This window comes from Mobula birostris, chromosome 7, assembly GCF_030028105.1.
Source record: "Mobula birostris isolate sMobBir1 chromosome 7, sMobBir1.hap1, whole genome shotgun sequence".
Lineage (NCBI taxonomy): Eukaryota > Metazoa > Chordata > Chondrichthyes > Myliobatiformes > Myliobatidae > Mobula > Mobula birostris.
The window spans coordinates 94153827-94178896 of NC_092376.1; the positions used below are offsets into that span (position 1 = coordinate 94153827).

General features: G+C 42.1%; 1 protein-coding gene across 5 annotated transcripts in view; it reads left to right on the forward strand.

Moving 5' to 3' along the window:
- Nucleotides 1-644: 644 nt before the first annotated feature.
- The window catches only part of LOC140200336 (F-box/WD repeat-containing protein 11), a 279942-nt gene continuing 255516 nt past the window's right edge, over nucleotides 645-25070 (forward strand). The window contains exon 1 of one of the 5 annotated variants that reach the window (XM_072263523.1): nucleotides 645-802. In XM_072263523.1, the coding sequence (XP_072119624.1) occupies nucleotides 758-802 (45 nt within the window). In that variant the 5' untranslated portion in view covers nucleotides 645-757. Of the gene's footprint in view, nucleotides 803-3484; nucleotides 3591-25070 lie in introns of those variants that run through there. The other 4 variants (XM_072263522.1, XM_072263527.1, XM_072263524.1 and 1 more) reach the window with 4 other exon arrangements.

A 25070-nucleotide genomic window follows, 5' to 3' on the forward strand; every position in this document is an offset into this window, starting at 1 on the left:
AGTGAATATCCTTTGGTTCAAGAGCTTGTTGGTTTGGGGGTAACGACTGTTCCTGAAACCGGTGGTGTGTGTCCTGAGACATCTGTACTTTCTTTCTGATGGCAGCAGCGAGAAGAGAGCATGATCTAGATGGTGGGGGTCCCGGATAATGGATGCTGTTCTTGGGACAGCGTTTCCTGTAGATGTCAATGGTGGGAAAGGCCGTATCCTCTATCTTTTGTAGGATTTTCCGTTCAAAGCCATTGGTGTTTTCATACCAAGCTGTAACACAGCCAGTATGTGAAATCCTCTAAAATCAGGTCAATGTCCCAGGGCTCGGGTGAGGCTCCAATCAATTAGTTACCATGTGCAAACCACATGTGCTTTCTTGCCGGACATCAGCTATCACCAGGGAGGACATCAAGGATGTTTCTCAAAGGCTTTCAGGTAAACGTACTCGCACCCCTCGTTGGGAGCTCAAGGGTGCAAGATTTATCACCATCCGTATCCAAAGCCCCAGAGTGGAAAAGCCAGTCTAATTTCCCCCGAGCAAACAAGTCAAAACATCCTTCCCTCAGAAAAGCTCGCCCGCAAACTGACATCAATGCGATAGCTTCAGAACCCGTGACGTCAGACGTTGCTGACGCTCTAACTATTAGGCGTCGTACGTCAGCGTGATTGCGTCAGACACGGAGTTAGACGATCGGTTAGATTGGGTCGGAGCGGAAGGCGGATAGGTTGGGGTCGGTTCTTATTAAATTCACCTCAGTTCATCGGGATGGAGGCGGACTCAGTCATCGAGGATAAAACCATCGAGCTTATGGTGAGTGGGAGTCCCGGCGTGTGGTGGCGTTAGCGGCGACCCCGGGCCGCGCCGGTTCTAAGTGTTGAGCTGAGGCGGGCAAACGCCGACACAGGCCGCAGCCTGCGGCCAGCCCTCACTGAGCCTGTGGTCAGTGTTCATTTGGGACCCTGCTGTGCTTGTTGGTGATATGGAACAAAGCGGGTAGAGGTCTTTCAGTGCAGCCGGGGAGGTGGCATACATAGGTTATGGGGCAGTGTGAGAATATGGAGGGATAGGAAGTGGTGTTTACAGATAGGGGCTTTGGGGCAAACCACTATTGTGTTCAGAGAGGGGCGGTCGGTCAGGCCTGTGGGGTGTACATGGGAACAGTGTTTGAGTCGGCAGAGGTGTGGGCTGGGTGGTTGGACGGGCCATTCAGAACAGAAAAATAAGCAGTAGCCCACTTGACCCCTAAAGTCTTCATTGCCAGGTCCCCATAACTTTTAGTCCGGATCTTTCAAATATTTATGTTAAACACTTCTTATGACTTAGCCTCCACAATTCTCCGTGATAGAGGATTCCAGAGATTTGCAACCCCCTCTAAGAAGAAATTAATGTTTATCACAAGTTTGAAATGTCTGGCTCCTTGTTAATGTGTTTCCTTGATCAAACTCTTCCAGAAATAGAAACATCTCAATATCTACCTTATCAGGTGTCTTTGGGATCTTATGTTTTAGTAAAATCATCATCATTTTTCTAAATTCCAGTGATCTGAGTTAAGCAGCTTGTGATGGGGCTGCTTATCTCAGGAATGAAACTTACTAATTCTCTTTTGGATTGAGTCTGATTCTGTTATATTCTTTTCTAGGTTAGGAGACCAAAACTGCATGGTACTCCAGACTGCTTCACCAATACCCTATTCCATTTGTGATAATACTTACTAGTTTCTAATTTCAACTTTGCAATAAAAGCTAAGGTCCCTTTTGTCCTTTTATCTATTTACTGCATCTGCTTTCCATCTTTTTGTAATTCGTGTATGAGTACACCTGGATACCTCTGTACCTCTCTCATTTTCGGTCTCCTTCCATCTATACAATCTGCCTTTTAATTTCTCTTACCGAAGTGCATTACCTCACATTTTCCCTCATTAAACTCCATTTACTAGGTTTTCACCCACTCATTCATCCTATTTACATCCTGTTGTGGAATCCAATTATCTTAATTATAACATGCACTCCCATTGTTGTCATTGGCAAACTTAGATAACTTGCATTCTGTCCCTTTCTCAGGATTATTAATAATTGTCGTCCAAAAACGGATCTGTTGGGTACTTCATTATTTCACTGCAGCTTGAAAATGCCCATTTATTGTCTACCATCTGTTTTCTATGTGGTCAGACATTTTCAGACCATGGCAATTCACTTTCTCCAAAACTATGTGCTCTTGTACAAGGTTTTTATATGGAACTTGGTCAAATGCCCTTTGGAAGACCAAATACACCACATTGACAGGTTCCCCTCTTATCTACTCTGCTTATTGCAACCTCAAAGAACTTGGAAATTTTCTTGGTTTGGTTATGATGAGCTTTTCTACATGATTAGCTGTTTCATTTTTGATCATTGACTCTAGCTTCTTACTAGCAGTAGATGTAAAGCTAATTGTCCTATAATTTTCTACCAAATACCTTCTATTCTTGAACAAGTCATTCATATTTGCACTTTTCAAGTCCATTGATGCCCTCCCAAAATCAGTGAGTTTTTGAAAACTTAAACCAATGCGTCTGCTACACCCATTTCAGTTAGTACCCTTGGGTGCAGGCCATTGGGGCCTAGCCATTTGTCTGTCTGGAGTCCAAGAATTTTCATAATGCCTTAGGGTTAGGATTTTTAAGTTGTGTCATGCTGCTCAAATCTAGTCTATTGGGTTCCTTGGAAGGAGTGATTGGACAGTCCATTGGGATGTATCGGGAGGGTGGGGGTGGGCAGTGATTTGGGTATCAGGATTGGGATAAGATCCTTGGGTAGGGCTGTGTTATGTCAGTTGTGAAGTGAAGAATGTGAGAGTGATGCTTCTGGGTCTTTTGGCCTATGGATTGGCAATGAGGCAGGGCAATTTAATACAACAGTAATATAATAGGCAATTTAAAGTGGGGATTGACAGTGTTGTGATATGGGGTGCTTGAGGGGAAAATAACTTGGACCACAAGCTATTTATTTAGTGATACAGCATGGTGTAGGCCCTTATGGCCCTTAGATTTTGTCACCACAGCAACCCCTTGACAACCCCAATTTAACCCTAATCTAATTACGGGACAATTTACAATTACCAATCCAGTACATCTTTGGACTGTGGGAGCATCTGCAGAAAACCCACACATTCCATTAGGGAGTATGTACAGAGACTCCTTATAGAGAGCACTGGGTTTGCATTCCAAACTCTGATTACCTTGAGCTTTAATAGTGTCATGCTAACTGGTATGCTAGAGACAGCTTTCAGGGACACCAGTTTGTTAATGCTGGGTTAAACTACCATATAGTAATTGTTGGTATTTATGTGGTTCTGGTTTATAGAGTGGTATTAGAATGGTTACACAGGGATTAGCATTGAATCCATTTCTTAGTTCATTGCAGCATGACACTTTTATTACAGATGTCAGTCAACTGCCGTAATGGAGAAGTACTATATGTCCAGTTCTTTGAGGTATCATTTGGATTGACACTATTTTCAAGGTCACATTCCTTACATGTCGTGACTTTAAAAACTTTCTTGGTTCCATTGGTCAGATCTTCTCTGGAGGCTGTTTTACACAAATCAACAAAGATATGAGGTCAGTTAATTGTTTGAAAATAGGAGCAATGTTGAATCTATGTATGAATGGGTGTTTGGTACTAGAGAGAGCCTCTCTTCCACCTTGGCCTTATTGAGCATTGTTTTAATGGGAAGGGAAACACAGCCTAGATTAAGGGGCAAAAGCTTTCGAATCTTTTGTTCTGCACAGTGTGGTATCAATAAATGGATCTTTATATAGCTTATTTTTAGAGTTCTGATTATAAATTTGCATCTCTGAATAGGGTCCATACTTCCAAACCCCAAGTGTGTAATTTGGAAGATTTATTCATTTTCAAAGGAAAAACATCGTAATGACGTTTAATATGCTAGATTGTGTAAAAGGAGTCAGAGCTTTAAATGTTAATTAAAGCTGAGGCAAATTCATCTGCCAAATATCTTTTTGCAGCTGTTGAGTGTTCTAGGTGTAACATGCTTCCAATTCAGTTAGGAGTTTTGCAGAGTCTCAGCCCAGTGCTATGTGGCTATGAGCAAATCAACAAGCTTGCTCAGAGAATGCATGGTTTGGAAATGGATGGGATCAGCTTGAGGAGATATTCTGTACTGGGTGGTCTGAAATAATTTTCTAGTTCCCTTTTATTGACTACTTTGTACAGTTATCATGTAGTGTATGCATGAAACTGATCTATCATTGCTAAACACTTCAGGAAGAGACAAAAATGTAGAATTAACAAGAAGGTATATAGGAATACGCTTTCTCCCCCCCCCCCCCCATCTCTTGGTTGAATTAAACCAGTTCAGGAAATTACTCATTCCCAGTTTTATAGGTTACCTCTCTGCTCCATAAGAAACAGGAGCAAAATTAGACTATTTGGCCCATTGAGTCTGCTCCATCATGACTGAATCTATCCCACTCAACTCCATACACCTGCCCTCTCTCCATATCCTTTGATGCCTGTTAACTTCTGCTTTAAGTGTATCCATGGATTTGATTCCACCAAAGTCTCTGCCTAAAAAAAAATTCCTCTTTACCTCTGTTCTAAAAGGTAGCCCCTCAATTTTGAGGCTGTGCCCTCTAGTTCTGGATACCCTCACCATAGGAAACATCCTCTCCAAATCCACCTTATCTTGTCCTTTCAACATTCAATGAGGTCCCATGTATTCTTCCAAACTTCACTGAGTACGTTCCTCATGTGTTAATCCCTTCATTTCTGGAATCACCCTTGTGAATCTCCACTGGACTCTCCAATGACAACATACCTTTTCTGGGATATGAGGCCCAAAACTGTGGCCTGACACTAGTCTTATAAAGCCTCCGTATTATCTCCTTGCTTTTTAAATTCTATTCCGTTTGAAATAAATGCCATTGTTTTATTTGCTGTCTTTACCTCAGACTCAACCTGTAAATTAACCTTCTGGAAGTCTTTCAGGAGGACTCCTAAATCCCTCTACTCCTCTGATGTTTGAATTTTCCCCCCATTTAGATAATAGTCTGCACGATTGTTTCCTCTACCCAAATGCTTTATCATACATTTCCCAACACTATATTCCATGTACCAATTTTTTGCCCATTCTTCCAATTTGTCCATGTCCTGCTGAAATCGTATTGCTTCCTCAGCACTACCTACCCCTCCACCTATTTTCATATTATCTGCAAACTTTGCCACAAAGCCGTCAGTGCCATTATCCAAATCATTGATATTGTGAAAAGTAGTGGTCCCAATACTGACCCCTGAGGAACACCACTTGTCACTGGTGACCAAACAAAAAAGGCCCCCTGTCAACTATTCCTCTATCCATGCCAGTATCTTTCCTGTATGGCCATAGGATTTTATCTTGTGTGGTATCTTGTCAAAGGCCTCCTGAAAATCCAAGTAAATGACATTCACTGCCTCTCCTTTGTCCACCCTGTTTATTATTTCCTTGAAAAACCAACAGATTTGTCAGGCAAGATTTCCCTTTACAGACACCATGCTGACTTTGTCTTATTTTATCGTTGGTCTCCAAGTAATCCGTAACCTCTTCTTTAATAATAGACTCCCAACACTTTTCCAACCACTGAGGTTAGGCTAACTGACCAATAATTTCCTCTCATTTGTCTTCCTCTCTTAGAGTGGAGTGGTATCTGCAATTTTCCAGTCCTCCAGGACTATGCCAGAATCAAGTGATTCTTGAAAGATTATGACCAGTACATCCGTTATCTCTTCAGCAATCTCTCTCACTACTGTGGGATGTAGTCCATCTGTTCCAGGTGACTTACCCACCTTAAGATTTTTGAGTTTGCCTAGCACTTTTTCCTTTGTAGTAGCAATGGCACTCACTCCTGCTCCCTGATGCTCATGGACCTTTGGCACATTGCTAGTATCTCCCACAGTGAAGATTGATGCAAAGTACTCATTAAGTTCATCTGCCATTTCTTTGTCCCCCATTACTACCTCACCAGTATCATTTTCCTGTGGTCCAATATCAGCTTTCACCTCCCTTTCACTCTTTATATAACTGATAAAGCTTTTAATATTCTGCTTTATATTATTGGCTGGTTTACACTCACTGGTGACCATCTTTTCCCTTATGGATTTTTTAGTTGCCCTTTGCTGGAATTTAGAAACTTCCTAATTATCCAACTTATCCCACTTTTGCTCCATTAGATGCCCTTTCCTTGACTTTTATGAAGTCCTTAACTTCTCTTGTCAGCCATGGTTGTCTACCCCTGCCATTTGAGAACAACAATTTCTGTGGGACATATCTATCTTTCGCCTTGTGAACTATTCCCAGAAACTTCAGTCATCTTGCTCTGCCGTGATCTCTACCGGTTTCGTCCTCCAATCCACCTGGGCAAGCTCCTCTCTCATGCTTCTAATTCAGTTATTCCATTGCGATACGAATACTTCTGACTTGTCCTTCTCCTCCTCAAATTGCAGTATGAAGTCGATCATATTCTGCTCACTGCCTCCTCAGGGTTTCTTTACGTTAAATTCTAGATTATTACACAACACTCAATCTAAGATAGTCTTTCCCCGAGTAGGCTCAAGCACAAGCTCTTCTCAAAAGCTATCTCGTAGGCATTCAACAAATTCCTGTTCTTGTGATCCGACACCAATTTGATTTTCCCAATCCACTTGCATATTGAAGTTCCCAATTACAATTGTGACATTACACTTATTACTTGCCTTCTCCATCTCCCTTTGCAATTTTAATCGTGCACCTTCTCTACTGTTTGGTTTTTCTTACACTTGAAGTTTCTTAACTTCACTCACAAAGATTTGACATTCTCTAACCCTTTCTAAAGATGTAATTCCATCTCTTACCAACAGAACCATACCACCGCCTATGCCTTCCTGCCTGTCCTTTTGATACAAGGTATATCCTTTGATGTTAAACACCCAACTATGGCCTTCTTTCAGCCACATCTCTGATGCCCACAATGTCATACTGACCAATCTCTAATTGTGCCACAAGCTCGTCTGCCTTATTCCAAATATTACGTGCATTTAAGTACAGCACCTTCAGTCCTGCATTCTTTGCCCTTTTGAATTTTGCCTCTGTGGTACAATTTAACTCTTTGCTCTATCTGCATTGTCGCCAATCATTGGCTTGTCCTTCTCTACCTTCATGTTATACCCATCAGTTACTGGCTGGTTCATCTTCAGCTCTATCGTACTAGTTCCCATCCACCTACCATATTAGTTTAAACTTCTCTCAGCAGCTTTAGTAAACCTGCACGCAAGAATATTGGTCCCCCTCGGATTCAGGTACAACCTGTCCCTTTTGTACAGGTCCCAGCTGTCCCAGAGGAGGTCCCAATTATTCAGAAATCAAATCACTGCCCCCTGCTCCAATTCTTTAGCCACATATTTATCTGCCACCTCATTCAATTTCTATCCTCACTGTCGCGTGGCACAGGCAGGAATCCAGTGATTACTACTCTTGAGGTCCTGCTTCTCAACTTCCTTCCTTCCTGTATTCTGTTTTCCCTTTTCTGCCTATGTCGTTGGTACCAATATATTTCACGACTTCTGCTGCTCACCCTTCCTTTTCAGGATATTGTGGATGCGTTCAAAAGCATCGCGACCCCTGGCACCTGGGAGACAAGCTACCATCTGTGTTTCTTCTTTGTGTTCACAGAATCACTTATCTGTCTCCCTAACTATAGAGTCCCCTATTACTGCTGCCATCCTCTTCAGTTCCCTACCTTTCTGAGCCACAGGGCCAGACTCAGTGTCAGAGGCACGACCACTGTTGCTTCCCCCAGGTAGGTCATCGTGTCTCCCCCCCCACACCACCAGTACTCAAAATGGAGTACTTATTGTTGAAGGGGGCAGCCACAAGGATGCTTTCTACTATCTCCCTTCCCGTTCTCCCTTCCTTCTGTATGTCAAGTTCCTGTTATTGCACCATGCAAATCTTCATTGTTTTTCAAGACAAAATATTTGATTTTTCCCTCTTGCATTAATGCTCAGTGATTTTACTTTACATGTCTTAAGTACAAAGCATTGGGAGCAGATGTTGTGGGAATTTCTGTTACAGTACTATTTTGTTCTGTAGAAAAGCTGAATGATGTTTATCAAGGGATGGGAATGGCCTAATCTTTTTTTAAAGAAATTTGCTGTTAGAAATTAAATTCTGGACCTACACAGTAATTTGATCTTTGTGACCGGTTGAAAGAGCATTGCAAATTAGCATTTTAGATCTAGATGGCTGTGAGGTAGAGACCATCCAAGAATAGCTCCTGATCATCTACCTCACAGGAAAGCTCCTGGTTGTAGTCTCCAATGTGGAGATGGGATTGGATTCCATTTGGAGTGTAGCTAGTTAAGGAGGACGTGCCTTTAAAGTAGGAGAGGAGTTCAAAAGAGATAAACGGGGAAGTTTTCTTTTAAAGAGTGGTGGACACCTGAAATGCACTGCCAAGAGAAGTAATGGAGTTGTGGTAGAGGTATTTAAGGGGCTCCAAGATAGGTACATCATATGCAGAAAATGAGAGGGGGGTGTATGGACCATGTGTAGGCTGAAGGGATTAGGTGCTGCTAACTTAATTTGTTCAGTAAAACATTGTGGGCCTGTTTCTATGCTGAAATGTTCTATGTGCTTGGCGGTGGGCAAATTGATCCAGATGTCTGCACACTGAATTGATTGGATTGCTTCTAAGGAAGCTAGTCTTCCATACAGTAAACTGATAGGATGTAAACTCCATCCTCCATCCTCCCGCCACCCCACTAGGAATAGGGTTCCCTTTGTCCTCACCTACCACCCCATCAGCCTCCGGGTCCAACATATTATTCTCTGTAACTTCCGCCACCTCCAACGGGATCCAACCACTAAGCACATCTGCCCCCCCCCCCCCCCCCCCGGGCTTTCCACAGGGATCGCTCCCTACTCGACTCCTTGTCCATTTGTCCCCACCGATCTCCCTCCTGGCACTTATCCTTGTAAGCAGAACAAGTGCTCCACGTGCCCTTACACTTCCTCCCCCACTACAATCAGGGCCCCATACAGTCCTTCCAGGTGAGGTGACTCTTCACCTGTGAGTCACATGGGGTATACATTGCGTCCGGTGCTCCCGATGCGGCCTTCTATATCGATCGTTTCGCTGAACACGTACGTTCTTTCCGCCAGAGAAAGCAGGATCTCCCAGTGGCCACACATTTTAATTCCACACCCCATTCCCATTCTGATATGTCTATCCACGGCCTCTACTGTAAAGATGAAGCTACACTCAGGTTGGAGGAACAACACCTTATATTCCATCTGGGTAGGCTCCAACCTGATGGCATGAACATTGACTCCTCAAACTTCCGCTAATGCCCCACCTCCCCCTCGTACCCCATCTGTTATTTATTTATTTATATACACACATTCATTTTCTCTCTCTCCTTTTTCTCCCTCTGTCCCTCTCACTATACCCCTTGCCCATCCTCTGAGCTTCCCCCCTCCCCCTTTTTCTTTCTCCCTGAGCCTCCTGTCCCATGATCCTCTCATATCCCTTTTGCCAATCAGATGTCCAGCTCTTGGCTCCATCCCTCCCCCTGCTGTCTTCTCCTATCATTTCGGATCTCCCCCTCCCCCTCCCACTTTCAAATCTTTTACTGTCTCTTCTTTCAGTTAGTCCTGACGAAGGGTCTCAGCCCGAAATGTCGACTGTACCTCTTCCTAGAGATGCTGCCTGGCCTGCTAAGTTCACCAGCAACTTATGTGTTTTAACTGATAGGCTTACTGTATGGACAGTGAAAATAGTTTCTTGTGACGTGCAATTATTCTCACAAATGTAAGTAAATTAATAAATATTAAAGAACACAAAAAAACATGAGCAGGAATTGCCCATTTGGCACCTCAAGCCTGCCCTGCCGATCAATATGACTGATCTGTCCCAGTCTGATCTCCTCTTCTAATGGTCTTCAATTTTGATCTTAAAAACAGAACTCTAGTTCATCCTTAATACCCCAATAATCTAATCTCTCAGGTGTAGAATTCTACAGGTTCACCACCCTTTATGAGAAGTTGTTTTAAATGATCACTTCAAAATCTTTTAACTATATTCCCCGGACTGAGATTCTTCTACTTTTAAACATCTTGACATCAACCCTGCCATGATTTTTACGGGTCTTGCATGTCACCTCTCATTCTTTTAAATAAAAGAAAATGTGACTAATTTACTTAGTGATGTTGAATTTAACCCATTGATATTATCTGGTTTTGTCTGGCACACAGCTGATTTAAGAAATAATAACGGAGAAACAGGCATAAGCCAGTAGTTACTCCTCTGGAGCTTCATTTCATTTACTCATTGCAGTATCTAAGGGTGTCCTTTCTAGGGCACTCACTCACCTGGCTTCCCTGTCGCTGCTCAACTACTTCATGTTATAATGAACTCCATATTCTCTCTTATCTCTGTTAATAATTTCCTGGCCTTAGTATTGATGTATTTCATTTATGCCTTTCTGATAAGATAAATGAGCATCTCTGTGTCTACATTTCACATCTCTAAAGATGTCATTCTGGTCAGCAATGAGATTACACAGTTGTTGAGATTATCAGGGCAATGTCAATGGTTGCAATCTTTCAATGTCAATATTTTAGTTTTGAATACATGTATGTAAAGTTTGTGGTTGGTACGTGATGTAGCTTACTGAGATGTTGCTGTTGAATTGATTATTGCACTTGTAATCCTCCCAAAGCTGTTGAGTTTTTGGAAAGATAATCAAGGGGAGGTAGTTTTACTTTTTAATAGAAATTGTGCACCCCCACATCAAGAATATTGGTCAATCTTGTAGACTGTCGTTCATGTTTGTTTCTGGCTGAAAGGGGTAATAATGCTTCAGCTTGTTTCAGCTAGGTCAAAATTCTAGTGCAGCATGGTAGTGTAGTGGTTAGTTTAACACTATTACAGCTCTAGTGACACAGATTCAGTTCCTACTGCTCTCCCCGTCACCATGTGGGTTTCCTCCCACGTTTCAAAGATATACAGGCTATTTGATTAATTAGTCAAATGGGTGCAGTTGAGAGGTGGTGCTCGTGGGGCTAGAAGGGCCCATTACCATGATGTATCTCTTAAGTTTAAAAAAAATTGAGCTACAATATTATATAGATTTCCCCCCATTGCATCTTAGCTTCAAATGTTCCAACAAGAATCAATCATTCAGTCCCTGAGGACTTCACTATTTAATTGTTTTATGCCTCAACTTTTATCTTAACTTGACTTGTCTCTTGGTTTCCTTAACCAACAGATTTGTCAATCTTTAGTGAGTAATATACTTTAAACTTTTCCATTCATCTTTTGGCTTTGTTTCTTTAATTCATGGTCATTCTGCAAGACTTAGAAGTCTGTGGGAAATGGTGAATGATACCGTACAACAGAAAAATGTAATAGTTTGGATCTGCCCTCTTCAGCTTGTGTGTGAGTGGTTTGTAAATGGGGCATACTTTGTATTCTTACTTTCTCATTAAGAATTAAAGATATTTTACTCGAGTTATTTAGGACCTTGGTTAAATCACACATGGAACTTTGTGTAAATTTTGGTCTCCATACCTAAGAAACTGTATACTGGTCTCAGAAGGAGTGCAGCAAAGATTCACCTGCTTCTTGGCTGGGTCTCTGTTCTTTAAATGCTTATGGTGGAGTTGCAGCGGAAACATTAGTATTTTATTGATACATACAAAATGTCTACGACAAAAACAACAGGAATTCTGCAGATGCTGGAAATTCAAGCAACACACATCAAGGTTGCTGGTGAACGCAGCAGGCCAGGCAGCATCTGTAGGAAGAGGTGCAGTCGACGTTTCAGGCCGAGACCCTTCGTCAGGACTAACTGAAGGAAGAGTGAGTAAGGGATTTGAAAGTTGGAGGGGGAGATCCAAAATGATAGGAGAAGACAGGAGGGGGAGGGATGGAGCCAAGAGCTGGACAGGTGATTGGCAAAAGGGGATACGAGAGGATCATGGGACAGGAGGTTCGGGAAGAAAGACAAGGGGGGGGGAGACCCAGAGGATGGGCAAGAGGTATATTCAGAGGGACAGAGGGAGAAAAAGGAGAGTGAGAGAAAGAATGTGTGCATAAAAATAAGTAACAGATGGGGTACGAGGGGGAGGTGGGGCCTAGCGGAAGTTAGAGAAGTCGATGTTCATGCCATCAGGTTGGAGGCTACCCAGACGGAATATAAGGTGTTGTTCATCCAACCTGAGTGTGGCTTCATCTTTACAGTAGAAGAGGCCGCGGATAGACATGTCAGAATGGGAATGGGATGTGGAATTAAAATGTGTGGCCACTGGGAGATCCTGCTTTCTCTGGCGGACAGAGCGTAGATGTTCAGCAAAGCGGTCTCCCAGTCTGCGTCGGGTCTCGCCAGTATATAAAAGGCCACATCGGGAGCACCGGACGCAGTATATCATCCCAGTCGACTCACAGGTGAAGTGTTGCCTCACCTGAAAGGACTGTTTGGGGCCCTGAATGGTGGTAAGAGAGGAAGTGTAAGGGCATGTGTAGCACTTGTTCCGCTTTCACGGATAAGTGCCAAGAGGGAGATCAGTGGGGAGGGATGGGGGGGACGAATGGACAAGGGAGTTGTGTAGGGAGCGATCCCTGCGGAATGCAGAGAGAGGGGGGGAGGGAAAGATGTGCTTAGTGGTGGGATCCCGTTGGAGGTGGCGGAAGTTACGGAGAATAATATGTTGGACCCGGAGGCTGGTGGGGTGGTAGGTGAGAACCAGGGGAACCCTATTCCTAGTGGGGTGGCGGGAGGATGGAGTGAGAGCAGATGTACGTGAAATGGGGGAGATGCGTTTAAGAGCAGAGTTGATAGTGGAGGAAGGGAAGCCCCTTTCTATAAAAAATGAAGACATCTCCCTCATCCTAGAATGAAAAGCCTCATCCTGAGAGCAGATGCGGCAGAGACGGAGGAATTGCGAGAAGGGGATGGCGTTTTTGCAAGAGACAGGGTGAGAAGAGGAATAGTCCAGATAACTGTGAGAGTCAGTAGGGTTATAGTAGACATCAGTGGATAAGCTGTCTCCAGAGACAGAAAGATCTAGAAAGGGGAGGGAAGTGTCGGAAAAGAACCAGGTAAACTTGAGGGCAGGGTGAAAGTTGGAGGCAAAGTTAATAAAGTCAACGAGTTCTGCATGCGTGCAGGAAGCAGCGCCAATGCAGTCGTCGATGTAGCACATACAAAATGTCTGGAGGGATTTACAGGGCACAAATAGGGAGCAGTTTTCTTCTGACAAATCTAGAACTATAAGTTGCAGTTTCTATCTTGGATGTAGATCATTTAAGGCACAAATCAGTAAATGAACCTTTGGAATTCTACTCTGGGAATTGGTTTGGGTGGATGCCTGGTCACTGCATTCAAAGCAAGTTAATCTGGATATTAGAGGATGCTAGGTAAAGAAATAACATGGGGGTAGAAGGTTAGCTTTGCCTTTTGAAAATGACCAGATGTTTTTATACCAGTTCCAGATCTGCTCCGTCTTTACTGTCCCTAATCATTCTACTAATGACTTAGCCATCTTGTTACTCAGGATTGAGCCAAAAATATATGGAACAAAGAAGTTGTCATAAATACATTTAAAATATATTCTTTTATCTCCCAGTCATGTTTTATTATAGAATAGTCCCCAGTCCCTTTGATGCTTCTTAAATCCAATCAAATAGATTCTTGTCCCCTCCAGATATATGTGGATAGGCTTTTTCCATTGAGAGTGGGGGAGATTGAAACAAGAGGACATGGGTTGAGAGTTAAAGGGCAAAAGTTTAGAGGTAACATGGGGGGGAACTTCTTTACTCAGAGAGTGGTGGCTGTGTGGAATGAGTTTCCAGCAGAAGTGGCTGAGGCAGGTTCGATATTGTCGTTTAAAGTTAAACTGGACAGCTATATGGACAGGAAAGGAATGGAGGGTTATGCGCTGAGTGCAGGTCGGTGGGACTAGGTGAGAGTAAGAGTTCGGCATGGACTAGAAGGGCCGAGATGGCCTGTTTCTGTGCTGTAATTGTTTTATGGTTATATTCCTCCGTTCTGTCCGCCACAACAGGCAGGATCTCCTGGTTGCCACCCACTTCAACTCTGCTTTGCATTCCCAATCAGATATGTCCATACATGGCCTCCCCTACTGCGATGGTGAGGCCAAACTCAGGTTGGAGGAGCAACATGTCATATACAGTTTGGGTAGTCTCCAGCCCCTTGGCATGAACATTGAATTCTCCAACTTCCGGGAATTCCCTCCCCCTCCCTTCCCCCATCCCAGTTTCACTCTGCCCCCTCTTCCAGCTGCCTATCACCTTCCTCATGGTTCCGCCTCCTACTACCTTTTGTGCTTTCCCCTATTCCTTCTTCACCTTTCCTGTCTATCCCCTCCCTGTTGCCCCTCCCCCACCCCTTGGTCTTTCCCCTTACTGGTTTTTCATCTGGCACCTGCCAGCCTTCTCCTTCCCACCCCCCCCCCCCACCTTCTTTATAGGGCCCCTGCTCCCTCTCTCTTCAGTCCTGACAAATGGTCTCAGCCCGAAACGTTGACTGTTCGTTTCCACAGATGCTGCCCGACCTGTTGTGCGTGTTGCTTTGACCCCAGCATCTACAGAGTATTTTGTGTTCAAGATATTCTCACTCTGCAGCGATAGGTCACATTTAACCTGTACTGCTAGCCTGCCTCCTCCCCTCACGCCCTTAAATTTTCCTGAACTTCAGAAATGTCGAGTGCTGAGATGTTTTCTTTTAAGACTCTTATGCTTGCTTCTGCACGTTCTTTTCAGGTGGTCCTTGATGCTAGCAGCTCATTGACCTTAACTACTGCACTTTGTGTACTTACATGTATTTTGAATGTGCTTTTGTCTTCCTATTGTAATGCAAACTGCATCTCCCTCTTGCTGCTGCTCCCAAGTTTCACCTTGTGCCTTGGTTTAACTGCCCTTCAGGCATTGGTAATGAATCTTCTGCTCTGTACTATATGTTGTGTCATGACAAAGGTAAAGTTGACAGTAAGGTGGAGGGGGAAGTGGTGGTAGACAGGAAGGAGAGACAAGAGAGACTTAAGGGAAGGGTTGGAGGAGGGAGTTAAATGTTTTGCATGTCACTTCTCATTCTTTTAAAATAAAAAAAGCGTTGAAACTGCAATTTGCACATGCTTTTGGCCAGCATCCTTGGGCTACATCCACGCTAGGCCGGATAATTTTGACAACGCCGGTTTTGAGTAAAAACGACAGGCGTATACACTAAGTGTTTTTCAAAATATCTCTGTCCACACTAACACGGATATTTGGGTGAATCTCCTCTACTGGGCACGCGCAGGACACACAGAAAGCAAGCGAAGAGGAAACGGTATACTTAGTGCGAGTTTGTCCAGTTACAGAGTAAAAAAAACTTGAAAGGAATTGCTCTTGGCTCTCGCGCAGGAGGACTTAAAACTAAAAAAAACATACTGGAGCATATGGAGGCAACCAACAGAGAGTTCACGGACAGTATGACCCGGCTGACGACCAACATTGAAAAACTGGCTAACTCTGTTGCATTAATAAAGCACCTTGTTACATGCATAAAACATGTCTGCATCAGTGTTACCTTGTATTTCCATACAATGTTACATTAGGCTGTTACACATCTATTGTCAGAGAAGTACGTGCATAATGCTTCATACAAGCAAGGACAGAAAACAGGGCAAAGTTAGTATACTTATTTATTCAGTAAGCTATGGGTCAGTAAGTATTTGGTGAGTACATTTCTAACTCTTCCGGCTTCAGTCTGGTTGCCGTCTGTTCTGAAATTGTTAGGTTATGTGGGGGGTTGCGTTCAAGAAAACAATGAAATGCCGCGCTGCGGTCATCTGTTCTGGCACGTCATGACAGCGTTTTTAAATAGTCAAAAAAGCTCACTTTACAATTTAACTGTCGTGCCATTCACACCGACTGCGCTTTATAACAACCGTACGGCAGTGCTTGCACAGTACCAAGCAGAAGCAGAAAAAGCATTGTTGTTGTGGTGTTGTCATGACAGCGTTTTTAAATCTCTCCGTTTACCCTGTACACACTACAACGGATATTAGGCATTTTCAGATTTATTCACTCTGGAGACCAGATTCAGATTTCTGAAAATCTCTGTTTTCGGGGGATGAAAACACCGCTTTAGTGTGGACGGAGGGTCAAAACGAAGAGGAAAAAGCTTCATTTTCAAAATTATCCGGCATAGTGTTGACGTAGCCTTGGTCTCTGTGCTTCCTTTAAAAGCCCTATGTTGTTTTCTAGAGGGCAAAAAATTGTTTTAATTTGTGTTCTCATGCGCTCCAACCAAGGCAGTGCTAGATTGATACAGAATTTTCAAGACTTCAAGCGGGATGTTATGTCACAGGTCATATGACTTGACTAATTCATTTTGAGATTATTTATTTGGATTATGATTCTTGTGATGCACTTGCTGGATAAGGCATGCATCATGTGCTAATTTCCTGCAAGCTCACCTAGCCTTCGTTAACACTTTCTGTCCTTGTAACGTGCCTTTACATGTACTTTTTAATCATCTGTAGATTTGGCTATTGGTTCCTGCTGGTTTGTTTCTGTTAGCTGATCCTATTTCCATCTATGCTAATGGCTTACCCTCAACACCATTGTCCTGCTGAAGGGTTTTGGCCTGAAATGTCAACTGTACTTTTTTCCATAGATGCTGCCTGACCTGCTGAGTTCCTCCAGCGTTTTGTGTGTGCCTTGGATTTCTAGCATCTGCAGACTTTCTCTTGTTTGACAACTGTTTCCTTGTTAAGCTTTTGTGATGCATCTTATTCAACACTTTATAGTGCAAAAGCAATTTCTATTCTCTTTTATTGAGACTTTATCAAAAAAACTCTGTCAGAGCCAATCCCACCATCATGAAGCGATGCTGAGTGATTAAATCATGATTTTCCAAATATCCTGCTAGTACTTTTTTTATTCTGACATTTTTTACATTGGTATTTGTTAGTTAAATCAGATATTAGTGAACTGCTTTAGTCTCCCTCTTTTGTTGATTACGTTGGTAGTTTTACAACCCTCTGAACCTTCTCCATAATCCAAAGAGTTTTGGAAAATGAGTATTTATGAATCTAGCAACACCATAACAGTTTCTTTTAACATCTTGGGCGCAAGCCATCTGTACCACCTATTAACTTCTAACCGCGTTACTTTGTTGATATCAATTGGTGGTAATTTTTTCCCAGCATTATTCAGTTTTGACTGGATATTTGTTGTATCTTCATTCTAAAGGTCAATTCAAGATAACTGTTTAACTCCCCTTTCATATCTTTGTTCCTTTGCAATCACTGTTTTCCAAAATTTTCTGTTGTGAGTGTTGTAGTTCTGATTTCTGTTGGTAGTTACTAGCATGTGTAAACTCTGTCCTAAACAGATATGGTTAAGTTGATGTTGCTGTTCCAACCACATCAGTTTAATGATGGCAATTAAAAACTTCTGGGAAGTCTGTTTAATCTCTGAAGCAATCAAGCAGGTTCTGGAAATCCTGCAGTTTAATTATTCAAGTGCATTGGTATTACTCCTTAGAAACATAGAAAACATACAGCACGATACAGGCCGTTCAGCCCACAAAGCTGTGCCGAACCTTAGAACTACCTAGGCTTTACCCATAGCCTTCTATTTTTCTAAGCTCCATGTACCCATCCAGGAGTCTCTTAAAAGACCCTATCGTTTCTGCCTCCACCACCCTTCTGTCACTGACATTTTTATGACAATAGAAGGTAGACTAACTAGCCTTTATGCTCCCTTTCTTTTTAAAGTAAAATTTATTAGCAGAGTACATGTCACTAGATACAACCCTGAGATCCTTTTTCCTGTGGACATACTCAGTAGATCTATAGAGTAATAACTGGGTCAATGAAAGAGCAAGAGCATACCAGACAGAAATGTAAATGCAAATATAAATAAGGAGAGCATGAAATAACAAGGTAAAGAGTCCTTAAAATGTGATCATTGTTTGTGGGAACATCTCAATAGATGAGTGTAGTTATCTGAGTGTTGAGTGTTCTGTTTTTGAACTTGGTGTTTTTTTAAAATAAAAATGTCATTTTGGTGATTTTTGTAGTCTCCATAATTTAAGGATTTTAGGAAGATTATAACTGCAGAAAACAAGTACAGCTCCAAAAGACACATTTGCACAATGATGCTTCTGCAATGAATAAATGAGCTGAATGTACAAATTCATGTCCCACCAGAGAAGCTGGGGAATTGAAATTCTTTTGAATTCAATAATCTTAAATATAAAGACATCATCAATAAAGGTTAAGAGGAACCTTCTTGATTATTGCAGCTGGAAACACTCACCAGAACAATATTTCTAGCTGACGATCTTGAACATTACTGAAAGAACTGGAGAAGTAAGCACACAGAAAATGCTGTAGTTTATCAAGTTTATCTTGTCCTACTGGGTTAGCTCATTATGGTCATAACTCACCTTAGCTTAATTTGTTAGTTATGAGAGAATGGCTCAAGAGGAAACTCTTCCTGTTATAGATTTATTTGTCTGTAAATTTATTGATGGCTTTTGTGTGGTGAAATCAATGCTGCATTGATGACATCTTCCATGAAGTTCCATCACACTATGACTATTTTCAGTGGGAAAAATTCAGAACCAATTTAGCAGATCAAAACTGTGTTTATGAAGCACAATGAGCTGATAGCAAAAGAATTTTATTCCAGAACAAACTGTAATCTCATGGTCCGGGTTATTTAATTTTCTACTTATTTTCATTTTTCCATAGAGCAGTGGAATGAATTTTCCTCTGCTACCTATCTTCCTGGCCATTGTCACCATTTCAAAGCTACATGGGAAGATAGCTTGGAAGAGGCCTTTGAAAGGAAGCTCTCCAAGTATGCAGGACTGGTCAGCAACTGTCAGCAGGCTGGATGGAGAGCGAGGTGTCTCCCAGTGGAGGTTGGTTGTAGGGGATTCGTAGCCCATTCTTTAGTTAGAGCCTTCAGCATTTTGGGCATCGAGGGAGAGAGGAAGAGGAGAGCCATCCGCAGTACCACCGACGCGGCAGGGAGGGCCTCAAGATGGCTGTGGCTCAAAAGAGGGGAGCCATGGAGTCATAAGTAGCTAGCCATCTGGACACAAGCTGGGGTCTGATCAGCCCCGGCTGGGTCACCTGGAGGAGGTTGTATGATGTTGAAAGACCCGAAACACCGGATGATTCCAGGAACATCACTGAAGATGTGTCCAGAAGCATCAATAGATGTATGTACACAGTTCCACCTGTCTGTAATTTGCATGTTTTCCCTGATACAATGTGAGCTGTCCCTGTGTATTCTGGTTTACTCCCAAATCTTGTATGAGTTGATAGATTAATTGGCTGCTTCAAATTAATTGGTTATAAGCCCTAACACTGTCCCGGTATAGTGCTAAAGGCCTGTGGCAGGTAATGCGCAACAATATTGTCCAATGATGATCCTTCACTTTCAGGATTCATGGAAATGTAACTGTGCTAGCCTAAAACAATGTCTGCAACAGCAGGTTAGTCTGATGGTTAGCAGTAGAAGACTTGTTTCTTGACTTCCTCCAATTTTTAGTTCAGCCCATGTGGTTCGATGAGTGAAGCTCCAACAGCACTGAAAGAGGTGATCACCCTTCATGCTGAGCACTTACCCAGCATTCTAAACATTCATTTTCTGCTCATTGTGATTGTGTAAGAGGTGAAGGATAAGGCTTCAAAAACAGCTTCCACTTGTGTGATTTCTACAACTAGGAACCACCACCAACAGTTGTCTTGTGGAGTCGTTCTTGGTAAAGCACCAAGAATTCATCAGTACTCAGTGTACGTCCACCATTTTATCTGTAACGACTTGAGCTAGCAGCTCATTGCCACACCTCAAAGGCAATTTGGGATGAGTAGGAAGGCTAGTCATGTCCTATGAATAAAAAAAAATCTTGTATGGGTACACAATAACAATTGAAAACATTACATCAATTAAAACAACTTTCTCTTTGAGTAGGTGAATACTGAGTTTAAGGACAGAGTTATCATCCACAATATTTTTTTCCTTTTGTTGCTTTTGGTCTTTCTTCCTTATTAGCATTGACTCCTCACTGTCTGCAGTGATCTAGTTGCCTGTCTATGTAGGTGAGTTGTTCTCTCTCCTGTTTAGGTTCAAGTCAAGTCCCTTTCAGTAGTTTTTCAATTTTCATTCGTCTTTAGAGTTATATAAATATATATAAATTATAATTCTCCTTCAGTGGCACCCATGAAAAAGGTGGCAAGAACTATGACCTAAATCTCACCTGTACAAGCAGTTAACTTGTGCTGTTTACTTTTCAGTTTGGCACTTCACTGACCCAAACAAGTGAGGTGGACTGAAAGCAGAGGGTTGTTTAGTTATTTTGAATTGGAAGGATTGATATCACAGGCTCATGCAGAGCCAACACAAGTGTTGTGAGGGGCATCTGGAAATATTCTTGGATTCTGGTGAGTAATCTGAAAAATCATGCGGAGCAAGTATTTGCAGTGTGTTTTAAACATTCTCTCCAGAAGTAAAAATAACTTCTGTTTTTAGGGAAGCTACTTATATTTTTGTTGACTTCTGTCTTAATGTTGTGTGTTATAGTGTTTTATATGAAGTGCCGTTTAACAGTAACTGTGCTGAATAATGGCAGATGGACACAATTTGAAACTAAAAAGTTTCAGACCAGACCAGAAGATTGTAGGACATAGTGAGTAGGTGGGGTTGAAAAACAAGGTAAGAAGATGGTCCTGATGTTTTTGGAGAGAGGTTGGGTGGGATTGGGGACTATGGGAACAAGTAGGTTAAGGAAATAACATGGTTTAGAATTCAGGTAGGTCTGTAAATGCCACTCGCTTTGTTGTGTGGAAATGTCCAGTTTAAACTGAGACTCAAAAGAACTGGTGTTATTGTGAGTTTCAATCATCCATGCTCAAGTGTATTTATGCTGTATCATATTGTATGCCTTCTGTATCCCAATGATGATTTTGTGTATGTTAGAATCAATTTGTAATACAGAATAAATCAGGTGTAAGGTAAGATGTTGGAAATCTAGAACAGAAAAAAGCTGCAGAGTGTTGTAAACTTAGCCAGCTCCATTATGGAGTTTAGCCTCCTCACCATCGAGGGTATCTTCTAAACATGATACCTCAAGAAGGTGGCATCCATCGTTAAGGACCCTCACCGCCCAGGACATGCCGTCTTCTCGTTACTGCCATCAAGGATGAGGTGCAGGAAACTAAAGACGCATGCTCAATGTTTTAGGAACAGTTTCTTCCATTCTGCTATTAGATATCTGAACGGCCCATCAACCGCTGAGCACTACCTCACTTATTTCACTTTTACGCTATTAATCAGAATCAGATTTATTATCACTGACATATAAGTTACCCTATTTATTTTATTTATTGTAGTTAATAGTCATTTTTAATATCTTGCACTGTGGTACTGCCAGAAAAATAAATTTCACATGTCAGTGATAATACACCTGATTCTGATTCAGTAACTATTTCATCCCTTGTCTACAAGGTACCAGATCATCCATCCATCATCATTTTGCAGTTTGAATTTTCCAGTTCTTTTAAAGCAGCAGTTCACTAGTTAAAGCCACATTCCATAGATTGCAGAAAATAATTTGAGAATGTATTGCTCTGTTTAAGCTAGTCTTCCCTCTTGTGTGGACATATAGATCTGTGGCATATTATGAAGTTAAAAAGTGAGAATGTGATATGGTCATATTGATCACCTTGTTTCACTTCTATCACCCCTTTTGTCATTCCATCTCTGCACTCTTCCATACAGCCAGAGAGCTTAATTTTAGTCTTCCTTTATACACTTTACATCTTAAATCTTGTTTAATCTATAAACGCCCAGGGTTTGGATGAAAAATCAAGCTGTTTTCCCTCTGTAGTTTTGCATTTGGTGTAAAATAATTTGTCCTTCAGTTATCAATAGTAATGTAGATTGATTAGTTACGTTTATGTGTGGACTGCTGCAATTTTTCTATTTTTGTCCCTTAATACAAGTGACTACACCTAAAACATTACATTAAGTGTAACTGGCTCGAAATAATTGGTTTTATGAACTATATCAGGGAACTGATTTGCATTTGTATAGTTCAAATTTTCTGACAGATCTCGTTGGCTAAATGCGATAAACAGTTTGATATTCATGTTATACCTTAATCCTAATTTCCAAGCAGATATGTAATTGAGCATCGTTTTTTTTTAACTCCCAGCATCTCTAGCCTTTTAATAGATTAAAGATCTGATTAATATTCTTTGCAGTTGTCTTTGGTAGTCAGCTAGGGCCCACAGTAACAAGTCTTAGCGGCAAACTTTTGGCCATGGTAGTTGAAAGAGGAATGTTGGCGAGTGGAAGTCCTATTTTCATTCTTGAATTCTGGCACAAGATATCTTGCATTTACATGAAAGGGTTGATAGAGCTTTATTTTAAAATTTCATCTAAAGCAGTATCAGTGATGAGGCATTTTTTTTTAACCCCACAGGATTGCATTGAAGTATTGGTGAGGTAATATGGTTTCTGGTGGAACTTGGAACTCTTAATCTTCTAAACCAAATGAAAATGTTACATCTGTGAGGTTTGGTTTGGCATTACACTGGTAATTGAGAAGTTCAGAATCAGATTTATTATTACTACTTGACATGAATTTGTTGTTCTTACAGTGGTACAATGCAAAACAAATAAGAGGTGTTCATGGATTGTTCAGAAACCTGGTGGATCTAAATCCTTGATTGTGGTTGGATATTTAGTTTTAAAGTCTGGAGTTTGTGGGTTTGACACTTAACCATGTTAATTTTAGAAACTCAAGGCCATTTGGTGCATTGTTGTCTGTGTAATTTAAGAACAATTACCCACCTGCAGTTACAAACAAAAGAAAATCTGTAAATGCTGGGTATCCAAGCAACACACAAAATGCTGGAGGAACTCAGCAGGCCAGGCAGCACCTAGGAAAAGAGTACAGTCAACGTTTTGGGCCGAAACCCTTCGGCAGGGCTGGAGAAAACAGCTGAGGGGTAGATTTAAAAGATGGGCAGAGGGGAGAGAGAAACACCAGGTGCTAGGTGAAACCTGGAGGGGGAAGGATGAAGTAAAGGACTTGGAAGTTGATTAGTGAAAGAGACAGAAGGCCATGGAATGAAGAAGAGGGGAGGAGCACCAGAGGGAGGTGATGGACAAGGAGATAAGGTGAGAGAAGGAAAAGGAGATAGGAAATGGTGAAGGAGGGGTGTGGGGGGCATTACTGGAAGTTTCGAGAAATCGATGTTCACGCCGTCAATTTGGAGGCTACCTAAACGGAATATAAGGTGTTGTTCCTCTAAACTGTGGCTTCATCACGACAGTGGAGGACACCATGGATGGACATATCGGAATGGGAAGTGGAATTAAATGCTTGGTGAACAGTCTCTCAGTTTACTTTCGGTCTCACCGAGATATAGGAGGCCACACCGGGAGCACTGAACATATATATGATCCCCACAGACTCAGAGGTGAAGTGTCCACTCACCTGGAAGGACTGGTTAGGGCCCTGAATGGTAGTAAGGGAAGAGGTGTAGTGCAGGTGTAGCATTTGTTCCGCTTGCAGGCATAAGTGCTGCGGAAGATGAGTCAACAAGGGAACAACACCTTGTATTCCATTCGGATAGCCTCCTGATGGCATGAACATAGATTTCTAAAACTTCTGGTAATGCCCCCCCCCCCCCCCACCCCTTCACCATTTCCCATTTTCTTCTCTCTCTCACCTTATCTCCTGCTCGTCCTTTGGTGCTCCTCCCCCCTTTCTTCCATGGCCTTCTGTCTCTTTCACCAATCAACTTCCCAGCTTTTTTCTTTATTCCTCCCCCTTCAGGGTTCACCTATCACCTTGTGTTTCTCTCTCTCCTCTGCCCACCTTTTAAATCTACTCCTCAGCTTTTTTCTTCAGTCCGGCCGAAGGGTTTCAGCCCGAAATGTTGACTGTACTCTTCCTTGATGCTATCTGGCCTGCTGAGTTCCTTCAGCATTTTGTATGTGTTGCCCACCTGCAGTTGCTGCTCTACAAGATACACATGTATATTTTCAATGCAATGTGGATTCTGTCCTTTCAATCAGTGAAGTTAAGATGGCACCAGAGTGTGATGACTCTGTGTCCAGCTCCAAAGGGAATTATCAAATATTCGTGTTTAAGAGTACAGCTGAAATCTGCAGTCCTAGCCATATGTACTTCAGTAAGCTATGTTTTAAGACATTTAAATAATCTATCGATTCTCAAATTTGGCAGACTATGGACTGCAGAACATGAAGGTAACTAGTGAAGTTTCCCTTTAAGAAAGTGCAGCTGATGTGCTGGGCTGAAAGTAAAATAGAAATGTAGGTCCCTAAGGCCCTCCACTCCCTACCATCCTTCTAGCTAATGTACAGTCTCTGGAAAATAAAACTGAAAACTCTGAGCAAGATTATACTACCAGTGGGGCATCAGAGACTGCTGTGTACTTACTTTACAAAGACATGGCACACTCCAGACACAGTGCTCCAGCCCAAGGACCGCATGGACTGGGTAGCAGCATCAGGTAAAATTTAAAGTTCATTGTCAAAGTATGTATACATTAAACAACCTTGAGATTGTCACCTTACAAGCAGTTACAAAATAAAAATCTCAAAAGAACCCATTTAATAAAAGTCAAACACCCAATGTGCAGTGAGAGAAGAAAACAAATCGTGCCAACAATAAAAGTAAGCAATTAGCATTCAGAACTAGAATTTTATAAAAGACACAAAGCCAGATTTCATTGCGCAGTTCATCACGAAGCCAAATAAAGGTTGTGAGACAACAGATGCGAAGCCAGGCATCACTGCAGCTGGCACTGCAATCCATTGTAGAGCTGAGTAAATGTTGTGGAGCAGCGAGCAGAACCGGTCCTTGCCTCGTCTTCAGTCCTGACACTCTGACCTCATCAATATGGCCTGGCGCTTAAATTGTCCAAACATTAGGTCGTCCCTCACTCTGGGGCCTGGACCTGGCTGCTACAATTTGGTCTGTACCTGAGCTTTCCAATTCAGCCT